This window comes from Crotalus tigris, unplaced genomic scaffold (assembly GCF_016545835.1).
Source record: "Crotalus tigris isolate CLP2741 ecotype Arizona unplaced genomic scaffold, ASM1654583v1 scf7180000018786.1720131, whole genome shotgun sequence".
Taxonomy (NCBI): Eukaryota; Metazoa; Chordata; class Lepidosauria; order Squamata; family Viperidae; genus Crotalus; species Crotalus tigris.
This window is the reverse complement of record NW_024097201.1, coordinates 635536-656591: the sequence shown is the minus strand read 5'-3', so window position 1 is coordinate 656591 and position 21056 is coordinate 635536. Positions and strand designations below refer to the sequence as shown.

The following is a 21056-nucleotide window of genomic DNA, read 5'->3' as shown; positions in this document are numbered from 1 at the left end:
CTCTTGAAAAAAGTGTTTTGATTATAAAGAAAACTTATTTTGCAGTAAAAAGTCACTATGAAACATTGCTCTTCTTTGAATCCATAAATCAGGATAGTCACCTTACTCTGACCCAGATGTTAAAAGGAGTTTTATTTTATTTATTTAGAAAATTTATTTGCCACCTAGCCAGTACCCAATGACTCTGCACAACTTACAGCATAAAACAATATAGAAGAAATGACATTAAAATCAACAGTCATGGCACAGAGCAGATAAAATCATTCAGAATTAAAAAACCATTAAAACCAGATGAGAAAGACTGGAGACGATCATGCAGGGGGTGGGGAGGTGGGGTTAGATTTTAATTGATCAAGCACCTCTAGTATGAAACTCCCCTGAGATGGAGGTGGAGATAGAGAGCTGAGTATCATCACCCTACTGATGATACCTCAAGCCATGGTGACAGATGATCTCACCCAGTGGCTTCATGTAGATGTTAAAGAGGAGTGGACAAAGTATTGAGCCCTGTGACACACCACAAAATAATGGTGAAAGGCTGGGCCTCTCACTCCCTATTAACACTGATTGGGATTGGACTTGGAGAAAGGAGCTGAACCAGTGAAGAACTATGCCACCCAGCCCCAGCCTCCCTACCCGGCCCAAAAGATACCATGGTCTATGGCAGGGGTCTCCAACCCCTGGTCCATGGACCAGTACCGGGCCATGGCATGCCAGCAACTGGTCCGCACAAACAAGGAAAGCCCCATCCACAGAATGCAGGTAGCACAGAAAACCATGACCCCTCCAAGCCGCGGAAAACCTCTCTCCACGTAACCGGTCCCTGGTGCCCAAAAGGTTGGGGACCTCTGGTCTATAGTATCGAAAGCTGCTGAGAGATCAAGGATGCAATGATGGTTGCACTACCTCCATCCCACTCTCGGCGGAGGTCATCAACAAGTGTGACCAATGCTATTTCTGTCTCATACCATACATGAATCCTGTTTCATCTAGGAACTTTTGAATCTGTCAGAACTCTATCTTTTCCACAACCTTTCCTATAAATGGAAGATTGGAAACTGGATGGAAGTTGTCCAAACGGGGGTGGGTGGTGGGGGGATAGGGGAGAGATCAAGTGACCATTTTTTTTAAAGCAGGGAGCAAATCAGGGCTTCCTTAAAAGGTCTCAGAAATGTCCTTTCTGAAGTGATATATTAAATACTGCTTGAATCCATGTGCTAGTCACCATCCTGGGGTTTTCACCTACCAAGAAGGACAAAGAACTAACTGGCAGGTAGTAGCACTGATAGCATTGATGACCCTCTCTACTTCATCAGGGCCAACAGGATCAAACTGTTCTCAGGTAATTGGACAAGACCCCTCCCCAGGCATCACACAAGACCTGTCTCAAACTGAAAATGACCCCAAGCAACTTTGTCTGTCAGGTGTTGAACAAATTTCTCCACATGATCCTGAAGATGATTACATGAATCCGTCCCTCTCAGGAGGAACTGCATGACCTGGAAGAGGAAGAGACCTGGAGATGTACTGTTCATGCATAGAGCATATTCTATTTCATAACAGTACCTGCATGACTCAGTTCCCTTCAATGCATATTCCCTTGATTTTCTGAGTTGAAGTGCTATCTCAAATTTGGATGGTTCAAATTTGTGATGGTTCAGACTGAAAGGATATATGTGATAGAACATAATGCCCTAATTTATATCCCAGATTTCTTTCTCCTTTTTATTTTATTTTATGACTTTGTATGTTATTTTATCACTGTATTTTTGTTTCTACCGTAATTTCTAAAAAACAGTCTTACCTTCTATTGCTGATAGGAGAACTCGAGAATGATCATAAGCAATGACATTTGCATATCTGTTCTTTGGTTTATTTACTTCCAGGTTAGAATGTTCCCATGTAAATTGTTGACCTGGGTCAATTGACTTGAAACAAAGAAATGGGAAAAAAGGAAATGTCATTAACATAATTTTTAAAATAATGTTTCATAACAGATTTTCTTGTATTGTATAGCTTAAAAGAGCACATGAATCTAATTCCACAATAATTAGTTATTACTGACATTTAATCATTAATTTGCACAGATTTGGGCTGATTTCATAAGAAACGAGACAAACAGTGTAAGAGATGCTTATTTTAGAAATTTGGAGGGGTGTGTATGTGTGTGTGTGCATTATAAAGGAAAAATGAGAAAAATAAGATATGCAGAGAATAATGAAAGTTTAGTGCTGATTTTACTATAACAAGATTCCACTTCAAGTTTTATATAACAAAAAGAAAAAAAACCCAGAAAACAGAGATAGTTCCTTCTTGCTTGTTCAAATATGCAAGAAAGAACAAATGTTTATACCACCAGAAATGCTGCTATAGAAGACATGCTGTTTTGGAAGGTTTTGTTAATGCTAAGGTAATTCCATTCAAAACAGCAGGCTCCAATTTAAGAAAAGTAGTTCTTATATAAAAACAGCTAGCATAAGAGACCTCTGGAATGCATTTGCTTAGGCAAGTAAATTTGGATGATATGTTTTCCACTGGACTAACATAAGAATATTAAAAAGAACTTTGATATGTAAAAATGCACTGTGTTGATCTAATCCTAATCCTAATCTAATCCAACCCAACACAACCCAACCCAACCTACTGCTGCATTAGTTCGGTTTTGTTCCCTTTACCTAAAATATAATCCAGTAGAACAGTGACCTCCAACCTTTTGGGCGCCAGAGACTGGTTCCAGGGGGGGCGTGGTTTCATGCATTGCCTGGATCTTGCACATGTGCAGATGGTGCTTGGGAGGCCCTATTCTTGGTGGGCTGTGGACCAATAGGGATTGGGACTCCCGCAATAGAATGTCTCTAAGTCCAACAAAATTCATAATGTTCCATTTATTCTTTATACTCAGTATGGAATTGGGAAAAAATCATACTGTCTTGAATTATATCTAGGTTCTTCCACCAATTTCTACATCTGCAGTTTTGCGCTGTTGCCCCTCTCTAATATATTAGGAGGAGCTGATTTCTGCACTTTGCCTTATAGCATTTATTTCAAATAGATACAAAAGAATTCACATAAATTTGATAACCTTGGGTTTCTGGCTCAGATTGTATGTTTCTTATGTTTGTTGATTTTTTTTTTCTCCACTCTTTTTTTTTTTGGAGTGTACAGTACTTCTATTCTGGGACGATGTGATCTTATTGTGAATGGGTTTTCCTTTTAACTTATGTTAGTATGCTTTCACCCATTTTATTCTACAATACAGTTTTATATTCTGGAGGTAAAATTACATGTCAGATACTCTGGGTTTTGATAACAGTCTAGGATAGTATAGACATCTGCTTGAGGAATGCAAGAATAATTGCAATTGTATGAATCTTCTTGGGTCAGATTTTTCATGTTTGTATATTGTATGAATGCATATCATGAGCATATGTGAATAGAACACGTTGAGAGTTTGCAGCTATCAACCTCCAAATCAGTATTCAAAGTCATAATCTGGTGTAGGGCTGGTTTTTGGGAGGGGATGTAAAGTTTGCTGTCATAGCAGGATCATAGTGTTGACATATAACTAAAATTCATTTGACAAAAATATGATTTTTTTAATGCTTGGGAACATTCTATCACAATGCAAGATCTGTAAGAACGTGATCATAATAAAGGCTGGTTCTCATCTCTCTTTCCTGTATAAAAAAATGCCCATTCAAAATAGAAAACTATTATTTTTCTGGGGAAGGGTTTCAGTGATTTATCTCTCCCCTTCCCACTTAATAGATTTTCAATTTAATGGAACAAAAGAGGTAATAATAATTTGCATGCTGTTTTTAGTAAATAGAGAATATTTATGAAAATCCTAAATACACTTACTGGAAGATAATTGTCAATTAATTCAAGTAAACAAGAATTACAATGTTAATCATCCAAAAGGAAAATCAAAAATATTTGCTTATTATAGACAATAAAAGCTAAAACAGTAAGCTGCTGATTATCCTTGATTAGATTACATCGATATATACAGGCAATAATTATTTTTGTGAACATATAGACAAAAATATGTCTTCTAAAGCAGAGGTCACCAACCTTTTCATGCTGGCGGCCCGGAGGGAAAGGGAGCAGCTGGGAAATTTGCACATGTGTACACGCATGTGCATATGAAAAAGGGGCCGCATGCACCCACACTAGTGGCCTGTTTGCATAGGTGTACAAGTGCTAGCTGCCGCTGCTAGCCCCGCGGACATGTGCAAATGGGCCACACAACCTGCACGGCGCTAGCGGCCCCATTTGTGCATGTGCACAGGTGGTAGCCACCGCTGCTAGCCCCCATACATATGCAGAAACGGGACTGCGTGCACCCACACATAGCTAGGTGTGGGTGCACGCACACCTGCATAGATGTGCAGGTGCTAGCCACCGCTAGTAGCCCATGCACATGCGCAAATAGGCCTTGAAACCCACATGGTGCTAGCGGCCCAGTTTATGCATGCTAGCTGCCATCGCTGCTAACCCCTGCGCACCTGCGCAAATGGGTCATGCAACCTGCATGCATGCTAGCACTCCCATTTGCGCAGGCGCACAGGTGCTAGCCACGCTAACCCCACATGCATGCACAAATGGGTCCACAAGTGCTAGCACGAGTGGGGATCAGTGCATGCTTGTGTGCATGCATACTGGCCAGCCTGCCCATGGCCCAGTGGCCAGTAGGCCACAGCCTATAGGTTGGGGATCCCTGTTCTAAGGAACACAAGTGTTATATAGCTTCATAATTAATTATATCCATGCCCAGGAAAAATCTATTACTACAGGATGATATCTGAGGGATTGGTACAAACAATAACAGAAGAACTTCAGTACAAAATAAATCAGTGCTATGGTCATGTTCTTGGCATGACCACATACATGGGACCGCTATTACAAACAAATGTATTAAAATATTACTGTTTTAATTAGAGATAAGAAAGAGCTAAAATATTTGTAGTTCCTATTCTCTTAAATTTTACTACCTAAAATTTTACTATCTATATAACAAAAGATTTTAATGTTGAAATTGGAGAATGTTGAAACCCATTTTGTTGGACTGTTCCTTCATTCAACACTTCCTCATTTTGACTAACACAGTTATTGTAAACAAAAAGTGACCCTGCTATAAACTTTGTCTCTGCCTTTAGTATAATAATGAATTTATCTCCATATTATAATGGAAATAGGCTGCATTTAAAATCTAGTGGTACTAGATCACTGATTAAGGCTAAAGGTCAGCATTTTCCTAATTCCAATAAAATATATTGGCACAATATCCATGAAAGAAATCTTAATTCAGCATCTCCCAATCTTTTGGGCAGCAGGGACCAGTTCTGTGGAGAGAGGTTTTTTCGAAGACTGGAGGGGGTGTAGTTTCACGTGTTGCGTGTATCCCGTGGATGGGGCTTTGTTTGTTTGCGCGGTCCAGTTTTTTGGCTGGGGGTTAGGGATCCCTGCCTTAATTGATGTCATTAAATCACCCATGTTTTAATGATATTATTTAAAGCTCTTCAGGGAACATAGATAAATTTTATAAGAATTAAGAAAAATCCAAAAGCATACAAGGAGATAGCCTCACTAATGTCAAGAATAAGGAAACACTTGCTCATATACTGTACTCATTGTAGAACTAATGAACTTATCAAACACATTGCATTACCATTTTAAACCTCAGTTACAACTAGTTGTACCACATATAATAACGGAATCAAATATTTGGTTTAACTTTAAGGGTGAAAAATAGTAGCAAAATGCCCTCTGCTATCTGTTTCTAGTTCTTTTAGAATACAGAATATTTGTTATTGTCCAAATGTGATTGGACACACAAGGAATTAATTTCCAGTGTATAAGCATATGCAAATAACAAAGTGATAAGTCATAGATTATACATTATCTTATGATTTCACATCTAATTTTTAAATGGTTTCATCTGTCCACCAAATGCTAAGTGATTCCAATCAGTACATATTATATTATAGAATCTTATTTTTATCATGTAAAATAAAATTTCAAGATCTTAAAGAGTATAAAAGAGAATATGAATATTTAACTACATATCTACAGATATGCCCACAGAGTTGAAAGGGCACAAAAACAAACAACAGAAACAGCAAGTTGCTGCTTTAATCAAAACAAAACAAAAAAAAACATACTCAAACTATTTCAGGAGCAGTATTCTGACTGAATAAAATTTGAAAAAGTTTCTACTTTTGGAGAAGTTAATATGCTAAAATACCATGCTACAAGCAGAAGTAAAACTATTATAATAAGAAATTAGAAGGAGAATGAAAGAGCCAAAGCCAACACATTTGGTGACAATTCCAACAGAAGGGTGGAAAGACAGAGAGATTCCCAAGGGAACATACTGTATACAGTGAAACTGTAGGAATAGGGTAAGGAAAGGTAATGTTCAGAATGACCTATGATTGGTAAAAGATGCTAAGAATGAACAAAACTTCTTGAAATGAGTTCAAAATCAAAGGAAGAGAAAATAATGAAAATGGAAAAATATTAAGAGGCAGGACTTTTTTCGTACAAGAGCATCTGTGTTCTACCAAGCAATTATAAAGAACAGAATGGAGTTTTAAAATTAATGTTGAAAGAAAGATTATCACTAAATGTCTTTGAATGAGTATATCTGCCGAATTAAATCTGAAGGGACTCATGAATGATCTGGCTAAAACTTAGTGCACTATTTTTGATAAATTCTGGAGAATGGAATACATGCCAGATGACTAGAAGAAAGTAAATATTATCCCTATCTTCCAACTGAGGGAGAGGAACAGAAGCTCCACAGTACAGTGGAGCTGTACTCAACTTACAACAGTTCATTTAGTGACTGTTCAAAGTTACAACGGCACTGTAGAAAATGACTTATGACTGTTTTTAACAGTTACAATCCCCATGATCATGTGATCAATATTCAGATGCTTGGCAACTAGTTCATATTTATGAACATATATTTATCCCAAGGCCATGTGGTCCTTTTGTGACCTTCTGACAAGCAAAGTCAATGGGGAAGACAGGTTCGCTTAACAAATGGGTTACTAACTTATCAACTGCAGTCATTCACTTAACAACTGAGATGAAAGGTTGTAAAATGGGGCAAAACTCACTTAACAAATACCTTACTTAACAACAGAAATTTTGGGCTCAGTTATGGTCGTAACGTATCAACATATTCTACAGTAGTTCTAAAATAATTAATTTGTGAATAATTTTTTTTAAAAAATGTAATTGCCAGAAATCAGCATGGTTTGCTCAGGAATAAATCTTGTCAGACTAATCGTCTCATTTTTTTATTTGGGTAGTCTCTGAGGAAATTGTGAAAATTCTGTAAGCCCCTTATAATTTCAATAAATATGTAGTGGGGTGTGAATGAAGTGGATTCACAAATTGTACTGTAAAAAAAACCAAACCCTGATAAATAGTGAGGTCTCAAGTTAAGTGCCCTAAGACCCCGTCCTCTTCAATATTTTTATTAATTACTTGAATGAAGAGGTGGTAAGAATGATTATCAAATCTGCAGATGATGCAAAACTGAACGAGATAGATGACATCTTAAAAGTCAGAAATAAAATTCAAAATGATGTTGATAAACAAGAGAAATGGACTGAAAATAATGAAATCAAATTAAAGAGATAAAAAGCAAACTTTTCCACTTAGGAAAGAATAATCAAATGCAAAGGAAGATGACTAACTTACTTATATTTCTAATGAAAAAGGAAGATCTTGATTGCCATTGACAATGCCAGAGGTATACTGTGGCTGAAAAAATTAATTTCAAAATCTGGAATACATCATTGTAGATGTAGGAAACAAAATAATGGATGCAAGATACAAGAAGGCAGATTGTGAATGAAAGTCAGAAAAACTTCCTAATAATAAAAGTACTTTGACAATGGAATCAATTATTCAGAGAAGTGATAGGCTCTTCTCTGCTGGATGCACTTAATGGAGGCTAGACAGCCATCTGTTGGGAATTATTTATTTTGGATTCCTGTATTGAGCAAGAAGTTATTCTCAATGGTCTCTTCTATTGTAGGCTTCTAGGTTTTCTGCCATAAAGAAGAATTGTAAATAGTAGCAAGCTCTTTATTCCTCCCTTTCTCTTCCTTAAAATGCAAACATAGCCCAAGAAAGTTTAATTTAAAGAAATACATAACAATGGAAGGAAGAGTGAAACACAGTTTTTATAGTTAGTGCCTATACATTCCGCTAAGTTTTTTGCATTTACAGTTGGTCTGAAGTTCAAGTTATAAACAAAACAACATTGTTTTGCAAAGCTCAACAGTATAACAATGTTATCTGGAATGCACATGCAGTATATATTTTTGCATTTTGCAAAGTGCCTAATAAAGAAAGGTCGCACACACCTAGGCATAGATAATAACAGGCACAGGAGTGGCAGAATTAAATCAGAACTCAAAAATTCAAAAACCTCATTGAAAACAGCAAAGGAAACTTATCTTCCAGGCAAACAATATTTCTTTATGTATAAGTGAATCTCAAATGAATCTCACTGAATACATGCTTCAAAGGCTCTTTCTCTTACCACTCACCTCCTCCTGCCATTTGGCTACAGCCAATGTCAGCTGGTATGAAATTTGTCCCTGCTGTTTTATTGGCAAATCTACTTTCCAAATCTCCAAAATGTGAAGAAATTAAAATAACAAGCTAATTTGGAACAAAATGCCCTTTGAAAGACATAAAGTTCTATTCAAGAACATTCAAAATGATGCATTTTGTATATCTGCAAAACTTAAATGGAGCAGCTTACTTAGGTATTCTTTGTCTGAATAAAATAAATACTTAGGGGAAGAATAGCAAAGTCTGATGGAAATAAATTTATGTTTTCTATCTGCACCCAATGTCACTAGTAGGATGAATGTTAGTTTGAAACAAACCAATTTCTGTTCACCTTTCCCATTAAAAAATCTCACAGGAAGTCTAGAAGTAGTTGGGATGTGCAAAATATTGCAACCTCAAAATATTCAGATACGACTTTGTGGGGATGTTCTAGGCATCACAATTGAAACAAAGACATCTAGTGGGACCCAAGATATGTTCCTTGTCTTTCACAATCCTCGCCCTATGGAACAACCTGATCTCAAGACAGTGAACATGCCTAATATTCCTTCTTTCCCCTATTTTCTCCACAAGAAGCTTCTTGGATGAGAAGCAAAACATCTTCAAAGAAAAACAATAAAGTCCAGTTGCCTCCTGAAAAAGCTCCTTTGGGACAACCATGACTTGGATGACTGAGAGTCTCCATAGACATTTAGCTATGTGCTTTGGGATGAATTCCCTTCTAGAGGTCCGGGAGTATGAACGGATTTCCACAAAACATTGCAGACTACAGGAACAGGGCAGAAGACATCCTGCAGCCAGAAAGGTCCATACACATTTGCACTACTCAGTTGACCCTGAGGACACAGAAAACCTCCAAATGGCTCCAACAACTCTCTAAAAGAATGCACATGACCTGCTGTCTGCAAGGAATATAAATCCTTCCATTCCCCTCTATCCATTCAGAGCTGAAGAAACGTCCTGCATAAGAAGTGAAACATCTTCAAAGAAAAACAAGAAAGTCCAGTTGCCTCCTGAAAAAGCACCTTTGGGGCAATCCTGTGAACTGTGCTTGGTTGAGAGAGAGTCCCCACAAAGTCTTTCATGCCTAAGCTGCGACTAGAACTCTTGGCTTCTAGCCTTGTGCCTTAACCACAAGACTAAATTGGCTGCTTTTTCAATGTTGTCTTGTCATTTTAAACAGTTGTTATACCATAGAAGGCAATGGCAAGCCATTTTTGTTGCAGGAAATTACATGAATGTAGTCTTCAAGAGTCACGATTGACTCAAGGGAGTCTTTCCCTTTATTACACAAAAATGCAATGACAAGTATTAATTATCTCCATCTTCAAAAACAGGAACTGATTAGTGCTGTGTTGAAGAGAAAGCATGACAAAGGACCACATGACAAATCGGAAGTTTTTAATTAATACCGAGAATGCCTTTGCTGAATGGCAATTAATTCTGAATAACTATTCTAGAAAGATTTTGGCTAGAGGTACTGTGAGGTAAATGTATCTAATCTGGTTTCTATATTACAAAAATTCTTCAGCATTGTTAAAACACTGTAATGTCATAAAGAGAAATTACCAGTAATTATGAAATTCAATTCATTGTATCCCATCATTTTCACAGATTTTTTTGTGATTATTTTCATGCTAACCACATTGTTGTATTCAATGCAAAGAGAGTTGATGTATTTGTCATTTTGTATGTGTTTGAATGATTGACGTGACCACAGAAACAGCAATTGTACATCTAAGGTCAAAAGGCCTAGGGTACACAAATAGACAATTGTGTTGATGTTATTGATGTTTAACTATCTAGACTTGGTCTTTCACATCACAGGTCAAAAACAAAACCAATCCACTGGTTAACCAGGAAACCTTAATTGATCAGGACAGCAATCTGGAAAAGCTTAAACAGAAAAGAAAGCAATATTATTACAATGACCCTTAAGCTACTGGTGCCAAAATGTTGGCCTAAATTCTTTATGAAGATTGATTTAGCCCAGATATGATGTCCAACTTTGCCGCTATAAACAGTCTACTAAGAATTAAGAGATGGTTTTCTATCCTGAAATAATAATTAAAAATAAAACTGTATCCAACTAGCCTAACTTCTTTGTATCTCTGTCTGTCTATCACACAAAAGAAATTTAAATTAAAAATAATATGAGGAAATATCTCATTTACTTCTTTATATCTTTTTTATTTTTTTGTCTTTTTTCACATTTATCTTCTCCCTGCCAGCACCTGTTCTTGAAATTAAATAGTTAAATGAAATTTTAACCATATGGAATCATATTGTCTAGTCTATTGTTTTGATGATGACCCAATTCAAAATTTGTCAATATATACATTTCATCAAACCAACCTTTGACGTCAGATACACTAGAACTTTTTCATGTATACCAAGCAACATTTTTTAAGCAATATTCACAGCAAAATAAATTTAGAATTCTTCATAAACAAGATTCAAAGTTTTGGAATATAATTTAACAGCACACTGAAATCCTAAGTATTTTACCAGAACCTGGTCTACCATATTAAGAATGCTTAAAGAGGGTAGACCCATGACAAATGAACAAATTCTATGTTAAAGTAGTTTCAGGTTTATTACACAGGAAGACATATAGCCACCTCAGTTTGAAGAACTAATATTGAATGAATCCAATATACCCAAAAACACTTTTTTAAAGAATTAGTCTTGCGATCATGACATATTTCACCTGTTTTTAAGCTGATAAAATAGGAATCTTTAACTTTATCAGGTATACTCAAAATCCATAACTGCATCAAGCCCAAAATAAGAACATAGCAAATATTTTATTTAAATGCATTGCATTCAGCAGATTTATAATTCACATAAAGACCTTATCACATGGTTTTTCACAAGAGCTTGTCTTATCCATGAAAGCTTCAGAACACTGTATACAGTGTGCCTTGGTCCTACAACTGAAAAACTGATCTAGTGACTGTTTCCTCAAACTATCAAATGCTGAGATTAAAGTAAACATCTGGTGTAGCCAGCTAACCTGTTATTTTAAAACCTTGAGTTCTTTTAATGCCCTCAACTATTTTCCATCTGATACTAGACAAATGCAGTCATATACTGTATCACATAATGTCTCTATGCATCAGAAGTAGTTGAAATCACTGGATACCTTTTTATGTTGCTTCCATTGGTAAAATGATATACAATTACTATTTTTCTGGGTGCTTTGAAATTTGCCATTTTCTTTTCTGACTAGAACTGTGGTTTCTTTTACAAAAAATTATAAATTCTATTACAAAAAATAATAAATTTTGGTTCTGGGACTGTGGAATCACTAGCAGAAATCTTAGTTTTTGTTGTAAATGGATTATTTATTTTCTGAAGCTCCTGTTAGTTTTAAACTATGTAAAAATATATGAAAGCTTGTCTTGGAGCATAAAAGTTGACTTTATGCAAAATCATGACAATATTGTGCATTGATAATATTGCTTCTCTTTTTCTTCCATGCTGGTAGGATCCTCATGTTCCAACAAAGATCCGTCTAGGGAGAAAAGAACTAATCTACACTGCCTCAATCTAAATAATCAGCCTGGAACAAAGAACAAAATTATATTGGCTGAAACATTCTACAATGTGAAAAATAGATAACCGATGAATAACTCAAGAGATAATAGTTTTAATGAGTACTCTAAAAATTTAAATGAGGGACACTTAAATAAAATTCCTAGTAGATTCATTCTGAAAACCTACGTTCAGTAAAATTACCATTAACATAGCAATTGGATTTCTTCAGAAAATTTAGTTGTATTACACTGAACTACAGTAATTTCTTTGAAAAAGTATTTGCCACACTAAAAAAACCACATAATAAAGTACATTATAGCAGCAAGGCAGAGAAATATAATAGATCTACTAGCCAACTAAAAGACGTGAAAGAAAACTTAATTCAATAAGGATAAAGGAAATCAACACCATTGTTTACCCAAAACTATCTATTTTATGAATAATTTCATCTTCATGTACTTTAGTTTTCAAATAAAAGTTTTTGAAGAGTGTTTTACACCATAGAGATCTGGGGATCAAAAAGAAAAAGAAGGGTCATTTAACCAAGGTCAATCAATCTACCTGAAATGCTAGAGCAGGGGTCTTCAAACTTGGCAACTTTTAAGACTTGTAGACTGGGCTGGCTGAGGTATTCTGCGAGTTGAAGTCCACAAGTCTTAAAGTTGCCAAGTTTGAAGATCCCTGTGCTAGAGCAAAGAATTTTCCAAACTCAGTAAATGCTATACCAGACGTAAGACCAGTCAGGCTAAAAGAGAAGCCATAACGCAAGGAAGATTTGATAGTTCTAGAAAAACAGTTCATATCTTAAGTTCCAAAATTGATTGTAAGATGTACAACCTTAAGAAGAAGAAAAAGTCAGCAGCTGATCTTTCCCAGTTTAATTGGCACTCATGGTGATTCTGTCTAAAGAGTACTACACTTAAGGATTCCAAACCTGAAATCTGGTACATCTCAATGTTCCAGCCCTCTATTTCTTTACATGGAAGCAGCAATATTGCTTAGGTCTGAAAGGTTGGTAGATTAGAAATTAACATTTGGCAGTTTACTCATTCTTAATCCCTCATACCACCTTATCTTCTGAGGAAGACCCCAAATAGTTAGAGTTCATCAGACTACTCTAAAGCAATCCTAAGCACCGGCCAACATACCTCTATGAGCACTTCTCAAGGTAAAGATTTTCTATGCTTCAAGGAAAACCAACGAAGTATTTGCAATCAGAACTCTACTCCTAACCTCCCAATTGGGAGAAATGGACAATTTACTTATAATATTGTGTTGTCTCAACATCAATAAGAAGGCATCATTTGTCTCAACAACATAAAAAGAACATTTTCCGCTGCCAATTGCGTGAATAGTGTAAATGAAAAGCTATTTAAGCTCCAAGAACTTAATTGAATTTTAATATTACACTTACAAAGGAATCAACTGCTATCTGAAACCTAATCCAAAATTATACTTAATTTTTGCAATAAAATCAAGATGTAAAGTATACCAAATTTAATATTTATAATTTGTTATGTGCACATATCTAACCAGGCACTGTGGTCCTTGACTTATAGTATAGGACAAGACTGAGGTTAGAAAGCTTGTTTCTTGAATGTTCCTGGGACAGGGGTCCCAAACTAAGTAAAATTCTTTCTACATACAGAAAAACTACTATACTGTGGGGAGTGTTATGATATATGTTTTTCTCTCTGATGTTGTGGTTTATGCGATTTAGAGAATATTTGTAAGGAATGGCATTTATTTAAACAACTATCAGCAAATGGCTTAAGGAAAATAGCATATTTCCCTGAAAATAAGATCTAGTCTTTTTTTTTTTCTTCCAAAAGAGGCACCAGTCTTATTTTTCTGGGCGGGGGTCTTTTCCACTCACCTTGCAGTGGTGAAACCGACAGCCCTGCCCAGCCGGTCCACTTCTTCTGTGGCTGAGAATGAAGTTCCGGCCTGCATTTCGCAGTCAGAGGCCTTTCCGAAAGGCCTCTGCAGCTGAGAACCGAATATGGATTCAGCACTCAACACTGCTTAAACACAAGTATTTTTGGGGAAGAAGAGTATCCTCTATATCAGCGGTTCTCAACCTATGGGTTGTGACCCTATTTGGGGTCGAACAACCATTTTACGGGGGTCGCCAAACAATGCGATCCGCCATTTTCCCCCTCAGGGGCAGCGCCATGCATGCACGCTGCGAATGGGGGGCACCACGCATGCATGCCGCGCATGGGGGGTGGCGTTGTGCATGCGTGCCGGGCATGGGGGTGGCGTCGCACATGTGTGCCGCACATGGGGGCGGCGCCACGCATGCGTGGCGTGCCGCACATGCGCGGCGCGTCCGTGTGACGGGGGTTGCTGTCACACAAAGGTTGAGAAACGCCGCTCTATATCATACTATACAAGGAGCAAAATAATAAGGATGTTAGTAAATGTCAAAATGAATAGATGGTAGGGATCTGGAAAGTCATTAACTACCAATGAAAATGAATAATTTGACCCTCTTTTACTAGTGTCAACTATTGCTATGTGAATTTCATTTTTCAGATGAATCCATAATAAGATGCGATTTTCTATTCAGGAAAGTTGCCAATTGCTTGAGATCTGCATAGTTCATTAGCAAAACATGAATGCTAAATACTTGAATGTTAATACATTACCATGGCAGGTTGCCAATAGAATTTCATTTTTCTCCTATGTTAAGTCTTGAGCATCAGGAAGTAAAAGATGACTTATGAGAGAGGATTGTATTTCTCATGCTTACAAATCTGGCAAGGGTGACCACAGTGAACACAATAATAAAAAGTATGTATTTATTCCTGTATTCATCAGTCTCAGGCCTATTAAAAATTTCAGGAAGGTTATCAGTTCATAATTCTTGCATTTAGGTAAAGATGCTTGCTACTCTCTCCAGCATTTTTATTCAAAAGGTTTGGAAACACAAGATTCACAGAAAGGGAGGATAGCAATGATCTGAATACATTAGCATTTATATTCTCCAAGAATACAAACGTTTTCATGTAAAATCCTTGTCTTACCCTTTTAGATTTTCCCTTTTACATAAGTGAAAAGCAAAAAGGACTCCAAAGACAATCATCCCATTCATCAACAGGTAAGAGGCTTCAAGCATAACAACCAAAACTGACATAAGAACCCAATTAATATTGGCTCAATTTTATACCAGAATCCTATGCATATCTGAGAGGCGAATCCTTTTGAAATTAATGGAATTACTCCTAAATCAGTGTCCTAAAATTTTAATTCTCATGTAGCCATGAGCATTTTGCTGCATACTGAGGCAGACAGGAATAGCAAAAGATAACTGCTGTTAGCAGAAGGAAGGAAGGAAGGAAGGAAGGAAGGAAGGAAGGAAGGAAGGAAGGAAGGAAGGAAGGAAGGAAGGAAGGAAGGAAGGAAGGCTATTAGCCTTTCAATTCAGGGCATCAGCATTTTCTAATACTAGAGATAGGCCTTCAAAGCCCATTCTTTCTTGGGGGCTGTGATTCCAGCTCCAGAAATTGATTACATAATTCCCAGTCTGTCTAAGTGGAAAGTTTCCTAAAACCTTCCACTTAAAAACACAAGGGGAAAATCTAAGATAAGTTTAGGTTTTTGCATTTTACTGTTAACCTAGTTAACAGTAGTGCCCAAGTAACTACTTCCTTGGTTTGTATAAAATACATTGAATATGAACTTGAATATGAATATGAACACTGAATAGATAGCCAGCCAGCTAGCCAGACATAACACTTGTAGAAGAGCAATTAGATATATGATTTGGGATAAGAAAGGCAGTTTGAAGGGGAGACTAACATTGAGAGCCAATTTAATATTTAATTTATTGATTCAAGATCCTATTAAACAGATGTGAAATATAGTGCTTTTAGATTTCCAGATGTACATTTCTTTTCTAAAGATATTTGGGGCTTCTTCACCTTACATAGTGATGACACAGGTGCAATGTAGAATAGCCTCCTCATGATGCACCACAGGCAATGTGTCACAACTGAATGGTCTACACACATTCTGGCTGCTGGACCTTACAAGGATTTCCCAGCAAGAAGCAGCAGCATAAATAAAACAACTCAATGCTGTATTCTGTTATGCCTTATGAAATAAATAAATAAAGAGATGATTAACTTTTCTGGCCCAATGGACATACTGCTTATCTGACTGTACAGAAAGCCATATATATATATGCATGCACATATGCATGTCTGGATTAACACATACAATGTGTTAAAACCCTAACCCTGGTCTTGCTAATTCAATATTGTCTACTATGATAACTTTTCTGCCTAAGGTTTTACAGAAATATTTTTTTTTCTAATTTGGTGGGCCTTCTACTCTATGACTGAACCACATCACTTGAAGCTTAAGTAGTAGGATTATTCAGATACTGACTGAAGGATAAAATACTTCATTTTCTACAGCAGCATCTTATTCATCAAGAATTGTTTTTTTTTTAAAGTGAAATCGTGTACTATAGCGTATATATCCTAACTATAGAAAACACAGCAACAGCATTCCTCAGGAATTTAATAATACAACAGGTCCAATCTGTCATCCTGACATGATATACTGCATAGCCATTACCGAGAAGCTTCTGTAATTAAAACCCAAAAGAAAAGTCACTCTTTCACTCTTACTTTATTTTCATAGCAGGCAAGAAAATCATTTAGAAATGAATAGGAACCTGCAATATGTTCATGTACTCCATATCCTAATTACAAAAAACATAGTACAATTGTTTACATGTCACTTTACTTGTTTTTTAATCATGACATCTTGCTGCTAGTACAGCCTGGGAATGAAGCTTTTTTAACTTGGTGTGTTTGTGATGTGCTTTAAAAGTGCCTTTAGCTATTTAGATTGTTATTTTTAGTTGATTTAATTTAGAATACTTAGGAAAAAAATATTTTAACTAACTAGAGCATTGTTGAATTTTTGTGGATAATGTCTTGGGTTAAAATACAAATTTGTACAGGTGAAAACGGATAGTTTATGCCATTTTCTTTACCTGCTAGGTTGCATTTCATTCCATTCCATTTCACCTTATTCTCTTCAGGAGTACAAAGCAACAGGAGGCAGGCAAAATAGCCTGAAGTATGCATATTTCTTTGTATCCAAATCCATTTTTTACCAATAGACTCCTTTATAGCTGATGGGAACATGGAATACAGATTGGAAAGGCTCTGTGTGTAAACTGTTGCATAGAATGGTTTCATGAAATGATTTGAGGAGAAGGTGATGTCCTTATTTAAAACTCTGCTTTAGGTTATTAAGCTGCTTAGGTTGGCTAATTAGTATTTCAAAATAAAACCTCAAAATTTAATTCACTTAGTAAATTATTTATGTCACCCATCACAAATCTGATGATTCAGTAATTGAGGCTGACAAATTTTTAGTAAATCTACTAGGGTTACAGCAGCTTGGTGCAGAGCCAGGAACACGATTTCACCTTCACCAACATTAAATGTTAACGCAAAGAACTGCCTTAATGGACAGCGCAAAACTGGATGAGCAGAGCCATTAAAATGATGTACTGCAGTTTGGCAGCTAGGTTAATGCATACTTTTTCCTTATGTTTCAGTCTCTCTGGGACAGTTTGTACATTCACTTATTCTTTTCACAGTGGAGTAATAGGCGCATGGGAGCTTTTGCGAGAAAAAAGGAAACTGTAAGTTACACCCTTTGCATACAGATATGCACAAGGATCTTACCTTGTATACAAAGCCATTTGTCCATTTGAAAACAAAATGGGGAATATATTAACAAGTCACTGATTTTAATTGTATGTATACCTATATTCATATATGCAGCTATGTAACTCTGAAACAAAAGTACAAAGAGAATCAAGCCCAAATCAGAAAACAGCAATATTCAGAAAGATCCCTATAGGACTTGCCATTGTATTGTATACATTTGTAGAGACCGCTGCCAATGAAGTAAGAATTATAGTGAAGTAGTTTTATTATTGTGCTGAGGTAATCCTTGCTTAATGACCAGTCACTTAGTAATCATTTGAAGTTATGATGGACCTCCAAAAAGGTACCCAAATTCAAAGTTCTGACACAGTCATTTGATCATGTTTTAGGTGCTTGGCAACTGACTTGAATTTATGGCTGTTTCTGATAAAAAAAAAATGCCCATTCCAAAAAATGGGTTCTCAAATCAAATATTTAGAACATATTTGACATAAGGCTGTGCTTTGTATGATACAAGATCATAAAAAATCTGCTTCAGACCATATTTAGCATTGAGACTGTATCAGAAGCATGTGAAAACTAATTATACATAATTGGACATTAAATTTTCAGTGTAAGAAAATGGCAGCAGGAAAAGTGTGCTTGTTGAACTATCCATCCAGTTAAGGTTTACCCTATTCTAAAACAGCAACCTAGTAGGACAAGACTGGTGCCTCATGTCCCTTCTCTCCCCTCTTCCTCTCTGCAAATTGCCTGTTTGTCTGTTCCCAATCTTCCTCTCTTGCCTTGCCTCTCTTCCTTTCAAACACTGCACCTGCAGTAATTCAGCATAACTCTGTTGAGCAGATTTTGCTTTGAAGACCACAGAACTGAGATCCACTAATCAAAAGTTTCTGGAGAATTGCTAAATTTCAGACATACATTTCCAAGTCATTACGATGTATTGTTTTACTAATGTCAAGCCTAATTCTTAAATAGGGTTATCTATAAAACATAGAGGGCACAAAGTAGATCATGGGCTTAAGCACTATGAATTAGGGCTGGGTATATACTTCTAAGATAGAGCCACTTTGGTGCAGTGGTTAAAGCATCAGGCTAGAAATTGGGAGACTACAAGTTCTAATCCTCTCTGAGGGATGAGGTTGGGTGGGTGACCTTGGTCCAGTCACTCCCTCTCAGCCCTAGGAGAGAGACAATAGCAAACTTTTTCTGAAAGGAGTCAACACTGACCTGAAAGCACAAAACAAAAACTACTTACTCCAAACCCACACTTATAAAAGGAACTTCACATCACCCGGTACTTGTTATGAAGCAGCTCTTTTCCAATTGTTAAGAAGCTGCAGTTGAGAATGGTCAATGTTTTCAATGCAGCTTCTTGAGAGTTCTTGAGACTTGAGAGACCACTCTAAAGCTGGGCCTACCTATGTCATATAAGCCTTGCAACCCACACAGATGTAATTTCATATGTGCTCCTCTTTGTTGCAAAAAACTTCTTTAGTTTTATTATACATACATATATACATATACACTTATACACATACACACACACACACATATTTCCTAATTAGCTCTCATCAGCCAGACATACCCTTCTGAGATTTGAACCTGGGCTTGTTGCACATTAGGCAGCTTTGTTGACCTTAAGACACAGGCTCTTTCTCACTTTGCCAGCTGTATCAGGGAGGGAAGATGAAAGCTAATCAGCTTGAAATAGCTATCCGAGTCCCCCTTAATTCTTTGTTAGCAATCCCAAAATTTAGGAAATATAAACGATGTTGCAGTAGTGACTGCCTGCCTGTGGACGGCTCTAGACTGAGCTAATATAGGCAAAAGATTTCTTCCTTCCATATTTGGGCCAACAGGGTGCATCAAAAAACACTCAAGATCACACACACACACATACACACACACACACATACATGGTATATATTGTGCGACTTTTTATATTGGCTACTACTATTAAGTGGCAATCAAAGGGATATAGAACAGAGAAAGAGAGAAAAGCAATATTTTGGAAATATGCCTTGTGAGAATGGACGATGATATAATTTAACAAGCAGCATGAAGTGCTATCTATAGTTCTCCGCTACAGTCATGTCAATAAAACCATGGGTCCTCATCAACTTTTGATCCTGATCACCAGTTGCATTTGTTTATTATCTTCTCTCTCTTACTTCCATTAAACAACACTACTATGGAGATTACCTCTTCAGCTGAAGATTTAGCAGAAACCCTTTAGGAATGTCCTCTGTAGTTATATCACATCTAGCTATGACACTTCTTTTGTCATTTTAGATGGCAGGTAGAAAGCCTTGGGTTCACAAGGCTTGTAGTTTTATGATCTCTGGGTGCATATTGCAGTATTTTCTTGGCAGATAATGCAGTAATTCATAACTGACAATTTTCATTTGTTATTGACTTGAGTCCAACTGAAATTAATCATAATCAAGATCCAACTGAACAATTAATCATGTCTATGTTATACTCCATTTGTTTCAAAGAACCTTAGTCATAATTCATTTTAGCTAACCTGAGGCTGATATATTTTCATATATGACTTTTACTGTGCCATTCTTATTGGGTTTATTTTAAGTTTTCTATGACTTTTTTTCCCTTTATGTTTAGATTTTTAGAATCACTCAAGCAGACTAGAGATTGTACCGGATTCAAAGAATTATGTATCTAACTCCAGTTCTCCAAAGGAGTTATGTTCTTCAAACAAGAATTTTCTACACCAAAGTCAAATCTCTTTTAAAACTTAAAAAAATTTCCAAACATCAAAGACATTCCAAAATAAGTTATAGCCTAGGGTTTTTCAAACTGTTTTTCATGGAAATCTTGATGGCTTTCCATAGGAGCAAGAGGAGCAGGAAGAAGGATACTCAGGGTGTCCATTGCAATTTTTTCTAAGGAAAAGCAATCTAATCCCAGTCATTGTATACTGATTTGTTTGGATGATATATTAATATCCCAAGTAATTTTGAAATTCAATTTTTAATCTTTGTACATTAGAAATATTTTACATTCACAATATCAGTTTGTTTTTCATACTTCAAAATAATAAACAAAGGAACTTTCCAGGGTGGTAATTGGAGCATCCATTTTGGTAAAATTCAAATTACTTAAATATATACATTTGATACATAAATGACAATGTGTACAAGTTATAGTGTTATTGCCAAATTTCTATCTTTAGACCTTTGCCTCTTGATCAAG

The 21056-nt window shown here is 36.4% G+C and overlaps 1 protein-coding gene across 50 annotated transcripts in view; it reads right to left on the bottom strand.

The window, feature by feature from the left end:
- PTPRD (protein tyrosine phosphatase receptor type D) overlaps nucleotides 1-21056 on the bottom strand; it is a 478865-nt gene that overhangs the window by 70430 nt on the left and 387379 nt on the right. For all 50 annotated transcript variants that reach the window (XM_039356096.1, XM_039356097.1, XM_039356101.1 and 47 more), the window contains one exon: nucleotides 1805-1928. In XM_039356096.1, the coding sequence (XP_039212030.1) occupies nucleotides 1805-1928 (124 nt within the window). The remainder of the gene's footprint in view (nucleotides 1-1804; nucleotides 1929-21056) is intronic.